General features: G+C 40.0%; 1 protein-coding gene across 1 annotated transcript in view; it reads left to right on the plus strand.

Annotated features, from left to right (window-relative positions):
• Positions 1–1235: 1235 nt before the first annotated feature.
• fam20cb (FAM20C golgi associated secretory pathway kinase b) overlaps positions 1236–19837 on the plus strand; it is a 69075-nt gene continuing 50473 nt past the window's right edge. Inside the window, exons 1-3 of the mRNA XM_030121675.1 lie at positions 1236–2587; positions 2854–3029; positions 8143–8221. Coding sequence (XP_029977535.1) covers positions 2076–2587; positions 2854–3029; positions 8143–8221 — 767 coding nt within the window. The 5' untranslated portion in view covers positions 1236–2075. The remainder of the gene's footprint in view (positions 2588–2853; positions 3030–8142; positions 8222–19837) is intronic.

Raw genomic sequence — 19837 nt, forward strand, 5'->3', positions numbered from 1 at the left:
CCAATTAGCCATAAAAAAGAAATATTAATCCACTCAATGGATAGAGAGAGTGTGGCATTTGCACAGCCATTTTGTATGTGTGTCATGTGAGGTTAAAGGTCATAACTAGTGTGGGACAATGTGGGATGTGTAACAAATGCTGACAAGTAGGCTTAAATTATGATATAACGTTTGTTTGTTTATTTAACTAAATGTACTTACTTTAAAAAAATAAGAATGAAAAACTATAATGGATGTGCTTGTTTTTCATTGTCATTGTGCATTGAAGTAGTTAAAAATGATATCAAACAGATGCTATTCATCAAAAACAAGAACATTTTCATTCTACTTAACACTACTTCCTCCTGCTCCAGAAAATCAGACAAATAATGAAGTTGAATATGAGGTTTAATCAACAAAATGGGCAAAAATCCCCAATATAAGCATTAAATCTTCCTCTTTTAGAAACAGCTTCTAAAACTAATGCACAGAGATGGTTTAAATGAATGTCCTTTAGATTTTTCAGCATCACAAAGATTAGTTAAATAGCCTACATAAACAATAAAAGAACCAAATATATTCTTATTATATTGTAATTAAAAAAAAAAAAAAGCCGAATTCTGTAATGCATTTTTTTGAACAGTCATTTTTAACATGTTATATTTCAAGAGGATCCTTTACATTGTTACATCTAATGTTCATGTAACAGCAGTGGATGTATTAGGGATGATTTTTTTTTTTTTTTTTATTCTCCTTAAATTTCGGATGAACAAATAATCTGCTTGAATTTACTTCCAAATAAAATGTAAGACACTCTATGTATTCATCAAAATTCATTCATTCGTGTGAGAAAGCGCCGTGCTGAAAGGTGCTGTGTGGTTTTCATTTCATGCAGTCTTTAAACATTATCGAGGATGTGATTGCTGTTGAGTGGCAGCGATGCAGGATGGAACTGGATCCTCAGACTGATGAGCGGTCTAATAGGCCTGTCTAATGTATCATCGATGGATTGACTGCCGTCTCGGAGGAGACATTTCAGAGGGATTCCAGCAGATGAATTTCAGAAAAAAAATGCTTTACCCAGTGGAAAGACGCCCTCTTCTTGCACAGTCTGGATGTGCAGGTTATGTGTAAGAGAAGAAAACAGACGAGCAGTTATGCTTCACATAGTCGCAGTGTCTCTCCCACTCTCTCTCTCTCTCTCTCTCTCTCTTGCCCTCAGCCAATCTGCGCACGGTGACGCTGCGCAAAGGCTGGATCTCGTCTGGGCTTCATCATCATATTTAACACACCCACCCAGATTCACACATGCTCCAGAGGTACATTCTCCTATCCCGCTATATCCCTTACGTGGGGATCTCTATCTCCTGTTACCTGTGTCCAGTATTCTTTTTTTTTTTTTTTTTTTGGCTCGCTTTTTGTGTGGTTTTGTCTCGATGTAACAGAATTACGCGCGCAGGATCGGTGAAGTGGAATGACTGTATGACGACTACTTTCCGTGGACTTTCCCTTAAAAAATGTTTAAATGTGAAGAGCTGAGCTTCTCGCACATTTTTCCGGGCCCCAGTCCCAGCTGATCCCACCAGCTTTCGCGCAGGATCAAGGTTGGACAGAGTGAGACGGATGCGCACCCACGGACCACTTGGACACGCGCGTTTATCGGATCGTTTCCCACCACCACTGCTTTCGGATCCTACTCACTTGTCCGCTACTTTAAATCGCTTCTAAAATATTGGGTGGTCGATAGGAGAGGGGAGATCGGCTCTGTGAGGAGGAGGATGTGGGTTGCGCAAATCGCCCGCTGGTCTGAACTGACTAGACCTGTTCTACCTGGGCGCTTGGTTCTGGTTTTTCTTCTCTGAAATCTCCGCCTTAACACTCACGCAGATAAAGCAGGACTCTGATGTTGAATATACAAAGGTTGAACACTGAATCCTTTACTCAAGACGGCCAGTGAAGATGGGTCCTACGTGTTTAATGTATATTTCATTAGATTGGCGTCCAGTCTAATAAACATCATCAGCGATGTAGTCAGCTTGTTCATCTGCGTGCTGATCATTTGCAGTAAATACTCACATCTGCTCAAAAGGGAGACCATGAAGATGATCCTCCTGCGTAAATTCCGGGTTTTGATTCTCATGGTGTTCCTTATTGCATGCTCGATGCATATAATGATAGACTTGCTTCCAAAGCTGGAGAGACACAGCAACAGCGGCTGCTCCTGCTCCCACAGTCCGAGTGAGGAGCCTCAGAGCTGGGGGAAGCAGGGCTGGCCTAACAAGCACACTCTGCGGATCCTCCAGGACTTCAGCAACGAGCCCAGCTCCAATGTTTCCTCCCACTCCCTGGAGAGGATCCCGGTTACAGGCGATAAAACACAGTCTGTCAAGCGGCTTGAGCATTACGGCCAACGTGGTGACAGAAAGAGACCGTTCATCCAGGACGCCACAGTCACCAAGAATATGCCGGTAAAAGGTTCAAGGTTATCAGCTCTGTATGATCACCCCTTATATAAAAGATCCCCGCCGCCTCTGACAGATGAGGACACGCTGTTCAACGTCAACACGGACATCAGATTTGACCCCAAAGCAGCAGAGGATCAAGAATGGTAAAGTGCTTTGGTTGCAAAGTCAGTGAAAAGCAAAACTTAATCAGATTATGATCATCTCTAATCCAGCAAAAGCTTCCAATAAACATTTTATAATTTGTCTAAAGATAAAAACTGCACAGCAAAGCCTTTTAGTTTAGCTCCATGCAATCACATTAGTCTAATTCATCTGTGCTCACAGGCTGTTGCACAACACCTGTCAGTGTTGGCATAAAAACATCTGACTATCCTGTTTCTGCCTTTTGATTCTCCCACTTTTCATTTAGGAATGGTGAAGGGACCATGGATGAGTTCAGTCCAACAGGGGAACTGACAGCTGATTCATACCCGAACTGGCTTCGCTTCCACATTGGGATTAATCGATATGAGCTCTATTCCAGACACAACCCGGTCATCGATGCTCTCCTGAAGGACCTGGTCACCCAAAGGATCACTAGTGTCGGTGAGTCAGACAGAGGGAGGAAGCTGGATGATGAAAGGAGTCCAGCAGGAGGGCCTCATAACAGATAGAGTCCACATAAGATGAATCTGCCAGTAAAGTGCAGTTTTCCTGAAGACTCTTTACTGATGGTGCGACATGTAGAAAACGATGCGTTGTCTCATATAAGTTTACTGACATATAGCAAAGACGAATGTGTTTTTAGCAACAAAACCATTTCCTTAAAAGTGGTTTCTTTTTCAATACTAGGTCAAATATTTTGCACCCTGTTGTTGATGACCTACAAAAAACAAAGAATCCTGTGTCTGCTCAATTTGTGACTCTGTAGACCAGGTACAAATTACTAGGTATGTCTTTGGCTTGTGTAGTTTGCCATGGACTTGTAACAGTTCCCCATAAATCCTTTTGCTCCATTAACACACTGCCAGCCTATTGTATAAGTCAAATGACATGCGTGCTTCATACTTATAAAAAGGGTTTACTGGTTTAGAGTGAGAGCGTTGGGTGTCTAATGAGAGAAAGTGTGCTCCTCGCTGTCACATGCACTGATGATATGAACAAACCATCAAACACATGCAAGTATGCATTAAAGTGGAAGTCAGCTGCAGGCTATTTTACAGCAGTGCTGAATCTGATCAGGCTGCATATACTGCCTTACAAGGCTGAAGGAATATTAAAACACCACAGTGCTCTCTTGTGTTCCCACAAAGCTTCACGGCAGAATATAACAAGCATGAGAGAACACCTGGTCTCGATGCAAATCACACGGCTACATCATGGTTTGATCCAAATCAAATGCTGTGGCTCTTATTTGACTGACGGCTGCACAGGAAATCTAGCTTTCTTCAAAAAGCTGTGACTGCAAGTAGATACCTGACAGAGGCAATAATCCAACCTGGGTCAGTCATATGCACTCGTTCTTTTTTCATTTTCTTTTTTTCGGGGGGGGGGGGGGGGGGGGGGGGGGGGTGTCTTCCTTTTTGGCTCAGTCCAGTTCCCACATTCCAAGAGTGCTTGTCGACTCAAGGTCGCCCATCTCGCTCTTGCTGTAAAGTGATTGCAGATTTCAGGTTTATCTGCCAATGATAAAACTGTAGCAGGCCTGCAGCTAAGATTAAACACGTATCTGCAAGCAGGCAGGATTAACTGGTAATAAAACTAGTTTCACTATCTGGTCAGAACTCAAGAGGAAGTTTCTTTGTTCTGCTCAAGATGTTTCACTGATTATCCTTGTCTTGCTTTCTGTCTCTTAGCTTGGGTGGATAGAGGAAACAGTTCTCAGCGTCTCTAGCCAGCTAAATACATGGTGGCTCAGTAATTATAGAGCCTTAACACAGGCCTGGGGCAGAATACCAATGGAAGCCAACAGTAGTTGGTTATTATCTAAACTTGAGGATAGAAATACATGGATGTATTATACATTAGGACTTCTTTGGAGCAGTGTTCATCAATGAAGACAGCATGCAAAAGTAGTAGATATTATAAATATGGTAATAGATTAAGTGAAAAGTCTGTAATTTTGAGACGGCCACAAAAAGAGAGGCAAACATTTTGGTAATGTGAAGTCTTCACAAATACAGTTTGTATGGAGGTTATGGTTATTTAGTATTCCTTCATGCAGGGAAAACTGCATGACTTCCTAGTAATTACAGCAAGACAGATCTGCGTTTATTCAACCCTTCAGGATCCACCAGGTCATGGGTTACCTATCATAGGGTTAAGTGTCACATTTGAGCGATGTTTTTTTTTTTTTTTTTTTTTTTTTTTAATATAGAGAGGGCAGTGATTTGCAGCAAAGAACCTGGACCGGGAATTGAACCCAGCTTGCAGCTATAAGGCTTTGGGTCATGTGGGATGTGTTTTACCAGGTGAGCCATCAGGTCGGCTCACCATGTTTATACCAATGTAGTGTGTGTTGTATTTCAACCACACTTCTTCTGTTATAAGCATAGCCCTTACTGCACCCCCATGCTAAAGTTAGAGTGCCGCTAACCCAGGGTAACCTCAACCTAACATCTACTTATGAAAAGAGTGGATGTCAAAGGGTTAAACTGTCTCCCCATCTCCACATGAACATACACAGCGTCTCACAGCAGCAGGTAAGGTCAGATGGACATCGATCTTTTCACTTGTAATTCCATTCTTTGTAAACATTTTCCTTGTCCTCATGATCCCCGTATGTAAAAATAAATGAGAGCATTGATTGTGAAGGTTGTTCTTTGGAAAAAGGCCACCTAAACACTGTTTCCAGATCGATCTGTGAAGGAATAACACTAACAGCGGCTGCTTTGCTCTTTTTGTGAATTTCAGAGTGTTCGAGCCCTCTAGTCCTTGCCCCAGCTCTGAGCCGAGTCCCACGAGTGCCTTTAGAATGCATTATCATGTTCAAAAGGGGAGAAAACATGAAGGATAGAGAGATGAACAGAAACACTGGCAGAAGGGGAGAGCGATAGTCCCTCTGGAGAATACACAGGGAGAGTAAACAACAGAGGAATGGAGAGTTTGGTGCGAGCGCCGGCCGTCCTTCACCCCCTCACTCTCCTTCCCCATCAAACAAACACTGTGACATCAGCACTCAGTCTTTTCAGAGCGCCAGGCGCATAAACACACAAACACAGCAAACACAGCAGACACACGCAGACAAGATGACATACGCAACAGTGAATTTCCTTATCATGGTGAAGAGAAGTCACTTTTGGGGCTTCAGGTGCATCACAACATGTCTCTAAAATGTGACTGAAACAATGTCAGTAAATATACGCATATGTTTAAAATTAGAACGCATTTGTGTCCTTCCGGCTTCTTTTTTATGTTTGATTTAAATGTGTATGCGCAGGTGATGAAAAGATTAGTCAATTAATTAGTTGAGCAACAAAAAATGAGTCAACAACAATGTTTTTAACTAAGGTAATTAACTAGACTAAGAATATTATATATATTTTCAACTGGTTAGATAAAAGAAACTGAAAATTACATGATGGGATCTGAAAGATTCTGGTGGGAAAATGTCACACAGCCTTTAATGTATAAACATGTTAATTTGGACAAGTAATACTTAGCTTGCACATTTGTTGTAATCATCTATATATACTGGAATTCAGTTTAGTTAGTTTCATTAGGAAATCAAGCTAGGTAAATTAGTATGTGACATATCATGCAAATAAAGGCGTCTTAGTTAAGTTTCCAAGGGGGTGTTATTAATGGGCATGAACCAAAATGCCTCTGAACACAACTGACTCGCAACCAATCAGAGCAATGAGTGAACAGGTAAATTAAACTCACCGAACAGTGTCCGAATTAACTCAGACATGTCTGTGTTGTCAGTTAAACCTATAAGCACAGTTTGTTCTTTTTTAATGGAATATACTAGGGCTGTACCTGTGAATGTTCTCTGGTGAATCCAATTTCACTGTTCAATATGAAGATTTTTATATTTTTTTAATCATAAAGAACCTTTGGTACAAGTTTCATTTCATCATATCCAGTGCATCAAAAACATGAAAACCTGTATTGCATGTATGAAAACCATAGTACTGCTGCAGTTATCAGATCTACTACCGACTGAAGCTGCGTCTCCTTGGCTAATTGACTGACAGTTAAGCGAATCAAGATCTGCAGCAAAGGCAAGTGGGGGATGTATGATCTGAAATAAGTACAGGGAAACAAATAGGAAGGTCTGTGAATGTAAGGATTTTAGTTACATACATGTCCGTCACACATACATCAGGCGCTTAAAGACAGAACACATGATTATCTCTGAAATACTAGAAAAAACTTAAGGGTGTCTGTGTGCTCAGGAGTTCTAGGACCAGTAGGCTTTTGTACATATTGGTAGCCCCGTAGTGTAATTACCTAAGTCATACGGTATATGGACAAAAGTATTGGGACACATGTATTCAGGTATTTCTTTTCTAACAGGGGTCTGGGATACAAAACAATAATGACAAATGTAGTAATATAGTTTTATATTGGGATAAATATCATTACATTGCATTGGTTAGTTTTGTTTAAATTTTTATCTTTGCTTCTAAAATGCTTCAGAGATGGTTTTTACTTGATTACTCTCAACATTGTTTTTTTTTTTTTTAAATCCATGACAATAATTTAAATGTTCTACCTCTAAGTTCTGACTGTAAATAATAATTTTCTATAACAACTAACCAGCTACTTTCACATCTCACTTAGGAAGAAAAATCTCCCATTTAACATTAAGGAAATATTGATGTTTATAAACTATATGAAGAAAAATATTGGAACACATCATGACTACAACTCATAAGATGTCCTGTTCTTGCTGATTTACGATATAAACATCAATTTTAATAATCAATATGATATCCCAATGTAAAACTATATTCTGACATTTGTCATTATTGTTTTGTAGCACATGTTAGAAAAGAAACACCTGAATTCATTCATTAATTTTCTGAACCTGCTTTATCCTCACTAGGGTCATGGGGGTTGCTTGGAGCCTATCCCAGCTACTTACGGGCGAAGGCGGGTTACACCCAGGACATTTTGCCAGTTCATTGCAGGGCTGACATATAAAGACTAACAATCACTCTCACACCTATGGGCAATTTAGATTAACCGATTTTTGGATGGTGGGAGGGAGCCAGAGTACCCAGAGAGAACCCACGCAGACACAGAAAGGGAGAACATGCAAACTCCACACAGAAAGGTCACCCCCACCGACTGGTGTTGGAATCGAACCCAGGACCTTCTTGCTGTGAGGCACGAGTGCTAACCACTGCACCACCGTGTCATATAACTTCAGGGTGTCCCAATACTTTTGTCTATATAGTGTATGACTTAAGTAATTATGCTATGAGGCTAACGATATATAAAAAGCAATACTTGACTTGCAGCAGGTGGCAGGCCTTCATGGGTTCCTAGCAGAATAATGGTTGTGGTTGTTCTGGCTCATGGAACTCTGCCAGATTCACCACAGTGACTCATTTGCCCTCAGGCAGATATGTCTGGTTCACAGGCTAAAATTGTGTATCAGTTAATTACAGAATATGAGGGAACATATTTGATATGACTACAATACTGTTGTGGATTGCTGTCAGCTAATATATTGTTAACATTGGCATTTTTTGTTTTACTTCAACAGCTATGAAGTCTGGAGGCACGCAGCTAAAGCTCATCATGACCTTCCAGAACTATGGACAGGCTCTTTTCAAACCCATGAAGTAAGTTATTTTGCTTTTCCAGCCTAAGTGGGTTTTGTTTGTCATATGAAAAAATAGCTCTTGGTCGACCCATTGATCCTCTGGTTAAACTGCCCTCTTATCTCTCTGGCTCTACTATGCAGGGTCTCGTGTCTTTAAAAAAGCGCAGTCTGTTTTTGTACTGTAATGAAGCAGAGTGCCATTTCAGCATAAAACCTCTACGTTGCTATATACCATGATTGACTTCCTTCGTGTCCACTATCTACTGGTTCTCCTTGAAACATCAATCTCATTTCCTCATTTTCCTCTCTGGCTGTATCAAATTGCTTTCATTTCAGCTCAACCTTGATCTTCGATTGAAGGCCGATCACTTTGCTGTGTCAGAGCCGAATGTCGCAAAGGCATTTCACCTCAGACGACACGGCCCATCTTTTATTGCCGTTTTGGAGGTCCGCAGCCCAAAGGCAATACTGTGTCATTTTATGACACATCCATGTGATTGATTTTCGTATATTTTTTTTTCCATTTTAAACCACCTAAGCTGTTGTATCACTTAGATTGTGTTGCGTTTTGATGTAATTTGCTGGTTTTATATTCTACACTTTCATGATATTATAGAGCCTAGTGTGGAGTAGAGGAACATTAGTCATTTCAGAGTAGTTACTGTACACTCATTGTCATTTCTGCTAAATTACAGTAAATATATGGCAGTGAAATTGCCCTTACTACAGTTGTAAAAGTTTTTCAAGTGTTGCAAATAGTGAAGAAGTCATTATTAACTTAGACCGGTTTTAGTGTTATGTTTTTGTTTTAACATTTTATTCCTATGTCTTTGGTAGTGGTCTTCTGTGACCAGAGGCATTAAGGCACTAGTCCCATTTCATCTCATTCTCATGAATCCAATATCTTAGGAGCATCTTGTGGGAATTTCTTCAAACTTTGCTTAAACGTTTCCTTGGACTCGAGGATAAAGTATTTTGGTGATCAAATGTCAAGGCCATTATGTCTTGAATAACTGGACCTAAATGTACAGGAGAAAGGACTGGTTGAATCCATTAGGAGAAAATATAGGACAAAAAGCACTTTAGCTTGTTTGGATTCCAGTGAACCAACCACAGTCAGTTTTAGATGACAATTGGCCCTGGGTGCACCTGTGGATCCTTTGCAGCAAGTAGTCCAGTGGAACATGTGAAATTAGGGAGGTCAGCCCTGCCATTCAAAGACCAAGTAGATCTCCATTCATCTTAGTGAAAATGTACCACTTTCAGTATCCATTTGCCACCTTGGAAACGACTGGTTTCACATAGCAAGGAGGACTTTAAAAACAATAACATGTCCTGTAAGGAGCAGAGGGACTGAAATAGTTGACCAATGACAGAGTTATTCCAAAAGACTTCCTATTAAAAACCCTCTGTTTGGTCATACACTAAGACATGCTGCAAATGTGATAAAATATCACTCTAATGCAATAAAAGGACGACCCAGTGTTTTCAAGCCAAATGTCATCTTTACTGTGACATCATAATGTGGTGCAAAAACACCTCTGATCATTCTTCAACACCATACCTCTAAATGAAGACGCTTAGTTCCAGTAGAAGTGTACTGGGTGCCACGAGTTACTTGACAGTTTTAATCTATGAGGGTTTTGATCCTTTGATCAATTCCTCCCATTGGTTGGATTTAATTATTTTATTACTGTACTGAAAATTATTAAATGGAGTCCATGTCAATATGTCAATATACTGAGAAGTTCCATTTCAACAAAACTATGCCCAATTCATGCTATTTTTATATTAATTCAGAGTCTACATATTGTGTACATCTGGACTGACATGGAACTTTGATTGGTTGATGGATGAGGCCTATGAGTTGACCATGAGATGGTTAATTCTAGTTGGGATCAATGCCAGCCTCGCTGAAAGCAGCATCCTTTCAAGTGTCACTGCCGCTAGCTGCAGAGCTACATATTTTGTCATTATTTTGCTCATCCATTTTCTTTATAATGGAGCTAGACGTAATTGCTGGGAGCTTTGTGATGCGACCACAAAGCCTCTGTTCCTCGCCTCATCTCCTTCTGAAGCCTATTCCAATTATGATATGAGAACATCCAACCAGTGAACTACAGCGTATCGTTTATACCTCACATAAAGAGGTGAACAGGAGTGAGAGCAACACTTTCGTTTCCTTTTCTACATAAGCTTACCTCTGTGCACCCTGTAATGCACCTTGGCTTAGCTTGTAGAGGAGATAAGTCTACCTATCGGGAAAAACTGCCCCACTAGTAGATACTGTGTTATGTTTGATTAATTCACATTTCTTTTATCCACATTGTCATATTTAGACGATAACGCATCCCAAGAGAAGTGCTCTTTGCTCCTAATCCCTCCCTGATTGGTGGATTTAAATGTCACTCTTCCTTTATTATGGTGATTGTAATTTAATTGTGGGTTAATGGTTTTCTACACAGGCTGTTGTCTGGCCCTTGCATGTCAGGATGGAGAGCGGGGTTAAGCCTGTGGATGATAGGTAGCAAGGTTTTCCGTGGGAGGCAAAGCTTTTCAGAGACTGTTGTAATTACTGCTTCAGTCGTACCACACTAAGTCAGGCCAGACGCAACAAGCCTGAAATCATCCTGACAGGCTGGGAAGAGGAGGAGAGATGAGAGGGAGGTGAGAGGAGGGAAGTGATGGGGAGAGAAGAGGTGTATAGTGCAAGACTGGCAGGAGGAGAGGTGATGGGCCAACCAGGGTAAGGTAGGAGAGAGACAGATGAGGAGACGTGGGCAGAGTGTTGTCAATACACGCACCGAAAATCCACAGATTATCTCGGTGCACTGCCTCGAATTTGAACCCAGACGGAAATGTGAAATGACATTTTCCGAGAAAAGCACAGGGTGATGGGGCTGGATGTAAATCTGTTGCTTGACAGTTGTGGTTGTCAGAGCCGCCGTGATGTTTGATAATCCTAAAAAACGGCAAGCGCAAGGAGGGGTTTTCATTCCCTCCTGCTTGAATGCACTTGACTTTAACAAAATAGGGCAACCCATGCTGGCATGTGTGTGTGGAGCTGTGTGTGCTCATTTGGACTGCAATCAAGGTCTTGACAGATTTGCGCAGTCATTTCCTTTATATGCATCATTTCCATCGCAGGGATCACACACACACACATGCATGGCAGCAGCCACGCACGTAAGAGCGCACATCCTCTTAACGCCCAATATCATCTCTTCGTTCACTGTTCCCAAATCTGCTGGTGTGTTTCCACATGGTGCATCAAAGAGACAGAGGCTGAGAGATCAAAGACTTCTCCGGCTGTGCTCTTCTGCTCAGCTCCTCTCAACTCTAATGCAAATGTGTGCCAGGCAATCAGGCAACGAAGGCAGGCGGGCAGGCAGGCATGCATACACACCGTGTCTGGGTAACGATCGACCCCCTAACCATCCATATCTGCGCAAACCTGCTCTCTCTCTCTCTCTCTCTGGTCTGCCCTCTCTGTTTATCTGCCTCTGTCTCTTCCCTTGTCTCAGTATTCTTCATCATTCTTCCTTCATGTCTGCAACTCTGCGCTGTTGGTTTTTCTCCATCTCACATTCTTTACTGAACAGCACCAACACAGAAGTCCATTAACAAGCTATATCGATCCTTTGAGTATTCTCTCTTTTTCTTTTCTCATCAGTGAGGGGATGATCACAGTCTTTGGCCTCTGCTTTTATTTTGTGTGGTTAGGGCCCTCTTCTTGTCTTGTTGGAGTGAACTACTCCTAGCATGATTTCACTCTGTGTGTGTGTGTGGCACAGAAAATTAGCCAAGACTGAACTGAGATGACATAAAAACAGTACCTATCCAGTGTGATGTAACATAAATGAGTCATCCCATTCAGCTGCTCTCTGTGGTCCAGTTTTCCAGACACTGAATAAACCTAGACTTAACTAATGTATCTAACATGAGCATTTATTTGGTGAGACTACAGATTTTGTGAGATCAGAAAGGCTTTGTGGAAAAGCCCATTCCAGTGTTGCTTAACTACACAGATGAAAACATCATAGCTGTAGCCTCTGTCACAACAACTGTATTATAACCTGAGTAATGCTGAGTTGACTCAGTTATTGTGTTTGTCATCCCTATCCTGTTGTGCCTGTGGTCAGAAGTGAAATAACGCTGAATCACAGCATTTTCATAATTTCTGCTTTTGTTTGTTGTAAATATTTTTTACTGTCATGGTGGCGTGTTCATTAGATAGTATGAGGGAATTTTCACACAATCCTGAAAAGATAAAGGATAGAGACCTTATACTGTTTAAAACAAGTGGTTCATGAATGAAGGGATTATAGACAATAACATAAAGAAAAGACAATTCCAGTTATGTAAGGGTAAGTGAAAAGGTGTTACAATTCACTTTTACATTAAAAACTGTACATTGGAGTAAGTTAACATTAACTATTTTCAGTATGTTTTATATTAACAGTCAGAATGATTTAACATGGTCTTCATATTACAGTAATATGACGGGAAGCTCCTGTTGCTTTGCACACAAACAACCTACCAAGGCTTTTACTGCTTTTACTTAAACTTTTACCAGAAGTATTTTCCTCTGCATGAGTAAAGAATACATGTGCTTCTGGCACCTCTAGACACTAGTGTCATCTTCAGTTCAATTCATTCATTCATTCATTCATTATCTGAACCCGCTTTATCCTCACTAGGGTCACAGGGGTCGCTTGGAGCCTATCCCAGCTACATAGGGGCAAAGGCGGGGTACACCCTGGACAAGTCGCCAGTTCATTGCAGGGCAGTTCAATTCATTTGTAGTATTGAATTGAATTGACTGTGGATCCTAATAAATAAATAAATAAATAAATAGAATTGAATTGAATGTGTGTGCTTTTGCCACCTCTAGACACTAGTATAACCCTAACAGACCTTATTACTGAACTTGTAATGCTGCTTCCACCTTGTTTTTTTCAATCATTTTGACGTTGCTTTTCAGATTTAGTGATTAATTACTTTGAACTTCATGTTCTGGGACTTAGATTTAATTATTTTTGGTGGTATTTATTACTTGCCTGATAATACAGATGTTAGATTGAACAATTAATCATTTTCTAATAAAGTCAAAACTGTTTGTAATATCATCTGATTAAAGCTGCAGGAGCTGGTAGAATATGAAAATACACACCTCCCCTCTGCAGCTGTCTCCTCTCAGTCCAAATCAAGAGACAAAAAATAAATGTAGATGAACCTGATGCAGGTTCATGTTGTTATATAAAAGTTAAACCACTTTTCCAAGCTTCTGTGTTGATTACAGCAGTAGTCATGTGGAGCTCCTCTTCACCAGTTTTTAGCTTGTAGCTCCTCAGGTCCTTCCTATAGGCCCCTAGTCCCCCCCCCTTCCCCATGGGAGATGAGAGCAGAGGAGCCAAGGCGATGATCTGGGGAAACAGAGGCCAAAACAACAGGCATTTAACAACATAAAAAGTTGTCATTTTAGATAAATGTCCTTAAATCTGTGCATGTGCAGCTCATGTACATGTGATGATCTGTTAAATGAGTCGTCATGTAAACGCTTCGTAATTGGTCAAAATCAGGGTGTCACAGGGTACATTTTCTACAGTCTAAGAAAACAGGCAAAAATTATTTATATATATCTGGTTATGATATAACTTTTTGTTGTCTATGGTCTTTTTCCTGCTCCTAACTATTATTTTTGTAATCGATAATTAAACATCCACTGTTGCATGACTTTTAATCTCTACACTGTGCTTTCAAAGTTTGATAAAAAAAATCAAATAAAAGAGGAAGTGTTTGTACAGCAGCATAAGTCCTGCATACAGTCCTAGTACCACATACACCATTTATCTGTGTGACTATTGTACTCAGTCGTTATAAGAGAACAACCACCACTTGAAGAGGACTGTTAGCCCCTTGCGGCAGTCTGTTGCTCTGCTTAAAAAATGTACTTTCTGAAAAGGTATCGTCCCTTTGGGAGGTCCGCTCCAGCAACAAAACATTTTGTACCTTCAAGAGCTTACCTTCAAGTTCAAATAATACTAATACGAATAATGTGCCTTTTGCTGTCAGAAATGTCCATGTACCTGTTAGTGCTATTAAATGGTATGCATGTAAAGACCACTTGGGACCTGTGTTACAAGTACCTTTGCATACAAAAATAGGCCTTTGCTGTGCAGTGTGTTTGAGTCCCTGCTATATCATTGTACGTTACAGTACTTTGAACGTGAGAGTCAATGTAGGAAACGCTAGCAAAATAAAAACAGCCATTTGTTTTCTGAGTCTTCCTTTCTGATCCCCATTGTCCCTCTGTCATTCTGAGTTTATGCTGATGTGAACTGAGTAGATGCGATTGTAATATTTACAGTCAAATTAGCACACAAAGCCTATTAGTTGATGAGCGCAGATGATCGAAGACGAAAGGCGGAGGAAGGATGGTGATTGATATAATGATGGTCTTCCGTTCCTTCTCGCTTCGACTTAATTGTATCGCTTGTCAATCAGCCCACTGTTGGCTCCGTCTCACACAAATCAATCTGAGTATTCCTAGAAGAGATATCTGCTCTTTTCCACTGCCCCTCCCCGCCGAGCGATCTATATCTGTGCCAAGCCAGGTCCATGAGTAATTTTTGATTGACACGTGGGGGAGACGAGAAGGGAGCCACATAATGTCACCTCGTTTGTGTCGATAACATATTGACAGCAGCACAAATAACAGCCTGAAGGAAGTGTCCGTGTTAAATATAAAATATTAGTGGGATACTGGCTGCATGTAAGATGCTAATGTTGTATCATCAAGCTGCAGCATTCGTGGGAGGTGAGAGAATAAGATTGAGGGAGCTTTGTCTGAAGACGGGGAGGGCAAGTCTCAACAAAAACCCTTATTATCTTTGTTTAAAGCGGCCCAGATTTGTCCTCGAACGAGGCAGAAACGGAACACTGTGGAACAGATGAAACAACAGCACAATTCAGCAATTGTTCCTGTATTTTACCGCACAAAAGGATGTCAAACAAACTGACTTCTCAGTGGACTGACTGTGTTCTCTCCTCTGTTTTTATCTGTGATTTTATATATATGATTTTTGTTGTTTGTTTCTACATGTGGCTGAATGTGCTTGTTTATTGTGGGAGATTGTATTTGCAAGGTCTTATGTGCCTGTGCTTTGACTTTGAGTGAGGAAATAAAGGGATGAAATGCCTCAGGACAAGTCATTCAGAGCGCAGATGATGAGTGCAGCTCTGTTTGGATATAGAGGAAATTCACAGAGCATAGTGGCAAGCCAGAGCTGGGGGGACAAGTACCACGTGACCCTTAAAGTGCTGGCCAACCTAACTGAAAATGGTGATGGTGCAATACACAGCTGAGCAGCTGCATTGAACCATGACACAAAGCATTTATACATTATCACAGCAATAATCAGATATACATAGTACACTTAGTAATTAAACACAAACATGCTTGCGGCATACAATGGGCAACACCTCAGTAAGATCTAGCAAGAGTTTATTTGCATACATAAAATGCATTTTTGAGAGCCGCATAATTCCCATAAAGGTTACATCTTATGCAAACAGTTTTTACACATGCTTAAGTTGCAATCACAGCCATCCCTACATGCACAAATAGCCCTAATATTAAGACTAAATTTAAAAAAACCCCGAAATGTTCCAACACTTCTATTACACACATCTCCTAGCTATCACAATGAGTACACTGACATGCACAAAACTGTTTTTATATTCACTATTTTTCTCTTATTTTAAAAAAAGACCAATCTCTTCTTAACCCAAAACTACCCAGCACTACTTTTATGTCAGTTCCCAAGTGACATTTTCTCTATATCTAACCTTTCTTAAGTGATTCACCACCATTTCTTATATTATTATAATCTGTATTTGGTATTTTATCCGTATGAATCAGGTATTTTACTTTATTTAATTTACTGATCATGAAGATGTTCATAAAAGCCCAAATTAAAGTTGAGGGTTATAATATCAGAAACAGAGAAAACTGAAGAAAAAGTGTCCTTTCCAGTCAAATCTCTCATTAACTGAATATAAATCCAATGTGTCCATCCACTGTCATTGATCACACTTCATGGGTTTTACTAATAAATCAATGTTGTAGAAGATGATAGTGTTTTCAGGTTCACTACAGAGCCTCTGAACGTCCAAATGGGTCATATCTGATGACCATGAACAGATGACAAACTGCATTTTACACCAGTTATTTACATGGATTGATCAGGTTAGTGGATCAACAGGTATTAAACAGTTTAGATCAGTAGATGGTTTTGGTCAGTGATAGATGTTTGGGTCATTTTCAGTATTTGTACATACTACAAAACCTGCTGATATCCTCATGCAAAATGTTTTTAGAAGTGTAGGTGTGACCAGAAATGTGGAGTTTCCTTCCGAGCATGCATCTCTACCAGAAAGAATCTTTGTTTGTCTAAATCAATATGATGTTGAAAGAACCCCATAAACTGGAATAATATCAGCATATCCCACATGTGTTGGTCAGAAAATGCTCCACTGGGAAATAGGTTTAATTCAGTCAATTTGCTAATATTATCATATTTAGGATTATGGTAGAGTGTGCATGTAAACATACTCATTCAGGCTTCTCATAAACACAATATGAGTCTACCTGGACTGTGAAGGCAAATACTTTGTACACATGTTGCACATCTTGAACAGAACACTTGGGGATCATGAATAATAACAGGATATTAGCATCGCATGTAAACACACTCACTGACCTCAGGAAATATCTCTGTTCTATTCATTTCTGCAGTGCCACCGGTTCTGTTGTTGGAGAAAACAGTTGAATAATTAATCTAAAATTACAGCCATAGTGAGATGTGTGATTTAGCAGCACTTAAGGCTCTGCACTGCTCTCTGCCTACTGTTTTGACTGTTCCCCTATGTTATAATTGTTTCACCAGGGTATTATTCTGCACTATGGAGTTTGTAATGCAGCTGAAATTAAAATGTTTATTGCAATGTTTCTGGAGGAAAAACAAAACACTGTGTGTGTGTGTGTGTGTGTGTGTATGCATGCAAAAGTACACATTTAAGTGTTCATTTTAAGCAAAAAACACACTCGGAAAAACGTGTGGTATAATATACACACATCACCATTACATTGAATCCTGGATGGAATTTGCAGTCGCTGATAACATTTTTCAGAGTGCAGCCAAGTGATGCATACAATCAAATAGAGCCCTTAGGCTTTGTAATCTGACCCCCTTACTGTCTTCCCTGCAGAGACTGTGACACACTACAGGCCATTGGTGCAGCAGGATCATGTAGAGCAGAGCTGCACTGTGCTTTAACCTCTTTATGTCTTGTTTTTTTTGCACATTGCCTACACAATAAAGAGCAGAAGAAAAACTAAGCAATCGTGATAAAACCTTTCAGCTGATACAGAAACATAGAGATGGTACAGAGATAGTTTAACGCAACTGTAGTTTTACGGATGCTGGATAACAGGATAATATACTCGTATTTATTGCTGATGAATGTTACAGAGAGACCGGGTGAAGAATCAGTTTGTGAAATTAAACCTGCAGGAAAGAATCAAGAGGAAAAAATACTCACCTTCTTTCTGCAACTCTCTCCAAACTAAAAGATTAAAGATAACTAGAAAAGCTCTCAGAGAGCGCAGACCTCCGCCAAGGCAGATCAATGCCCATCCCACCCCACACCCCCCATCACCACCGCAATTTAATCATTTGTTCCTTGTGCCAGTATCAACATGTCCTGAAATTTTCATTCAAATCGGTCCTTAATTTTTTGAGTTATCTTGCATACAGACAGACAGACAGACAGACAAACAAACCAACGCCGGCAAAAACATAACCTCCTTGGCAGAGGTAACTATAGATAAACTCAATGTCAATTCATGCTTTTATGGAAGTGAGAAACCATTTTTCCACACAGCATACTTAGACATGAAGTGGAGCAACTGAGTCACATCCAGAAAAACTGTTCATTCATTTTCTGAACCCGCCTTATCCTCACTAGGGTCATGGGGGTTGCTGGAGCTTATCCCAGCTACTTATGGGCGAAGGTGGGGTACACCCTGGACATGTCAACTGGCATATAGAGACAAACAATCACTCTCACACCTATGGGCAATTTAGATAAACCGATTAACTGATTATCAGTCGCATGTCAGGTATCAGGATGGTGGGAGGAAGCCGGAGTACCCACGCAAACAACATGCAAACTTCACACAGAAAGGGCCCACCCCCATCGACTGGTTTTGGAATCGAACCGAGGACCTTCTTGCTGTGAGGCACAAGTGCTATCCACTGCACCACCATATCACCTTAAAAAAACAAAAAACAAAAAAAACTGTTCAGTTATTGGTCAATTACAGCTGTCAGTCATGTAGTGAACCCTCCTACCTGAATGAAAATACATGTGCTTAGACATAATCTATGACACGAGGTTGATTTTATACAGCCTGAAAACGCAGGCGAGGAGTAGATGCAGAAGTCAGACCACTTGAATTACAATATGCTCAAATGCAGTTATGGAATTTCGCCCAGTGATGCTAAAAAAAAAAACTATTAAGCACTGCAGCTTTAATCTAAGCTTAATAGGATATTTTACAAAGTATCTGTATTGGCGTTGATAACAGCGAATGGTTAATGTTGGGTCTGTTAACTGTAAATGCTGACCTTGAGGTAAAATTACAATTTCAAAAAATTAAATCTGGCCTCATCCAGGTTTTTTATGATTAATTTGATTTTCGCCTCCGTAATTATTGATTATTACATTGAGTGAGATTAATTTGTTTATGGATGTATTACTTTGAATTATTCTCTGTTCAATGACCATCCAGTTTCTAATAAAGTGGAAGATTTGTTTCAGGTTAATTTCAGATATACATAATGTGTTTTGAGTGTCAAATGTTTTTGAAGGCTTAATCTGCCAGTTAATCAGCTACCAGCTTTCCCCTGCTCCGAGCGGCTGTTGTTATGTCAGCCTTTTAACATCCACTATCAGTTAACCTCTAGTGCATCACCACCACAAATCATGATAGTGCTAAATTGACTTCTTCTAGAGTTACAAAAGTGCTACAGGCAACTTATTACATTTGGATTTTAAAAAAAATATATTCTTTGAAGTCCACTGAAATGATCAATATTAGATAGGCATTGCCATAGGGCAGTGATGCAAACTGTATTATTCAGTACCCTAGTTATACAGCATTTTCTTTTTTTCTCAACCATACAAAGGTATTACATGTAAAAAACATTTGTGCTGAAGAGCATGTTTATAAGAAAATCGTCAGCAAGGAAAAGCTTTTTAGCTAATATTAATGGTTTGTAATGACTACAAAATGAGTCCTGGATTGTCTATAATGCATTTTTTTCATTTTAGTTTCTTGTATTAAATCAGTATATGTGTTTATTAAGCAGAGCCTGTACTAAAATACCCCACAATTAAACTAATGGGTAAACGGAGTTATTCTTTTAATATTTTCTTATTATGGAGCTAAAGCTGGTAATATGCAATAAAAACTCTAGACCCATGTCCCCCCATAGTATGGAAAAGCACACTGAGTAACAGAAGATTATGCTAATGTATGGTCTAGTGCGGATGGGGGGAAAAAGCT

Source organism: Sphaeramia orbicularis, chromosome 19 (assembly GCF_902148855.1).
Source record: "Sphaeramia orbicularis chromosome 19, fSphaOr1.1, whole genome shotgun sequence".
Taxonomy (NCBI): Eukaryota; Metazoa; Chordata; class Actinopteri; order Kurtiformes; family Apogonidae; genus Sphaeramia; species Sphaeramia orbicularis.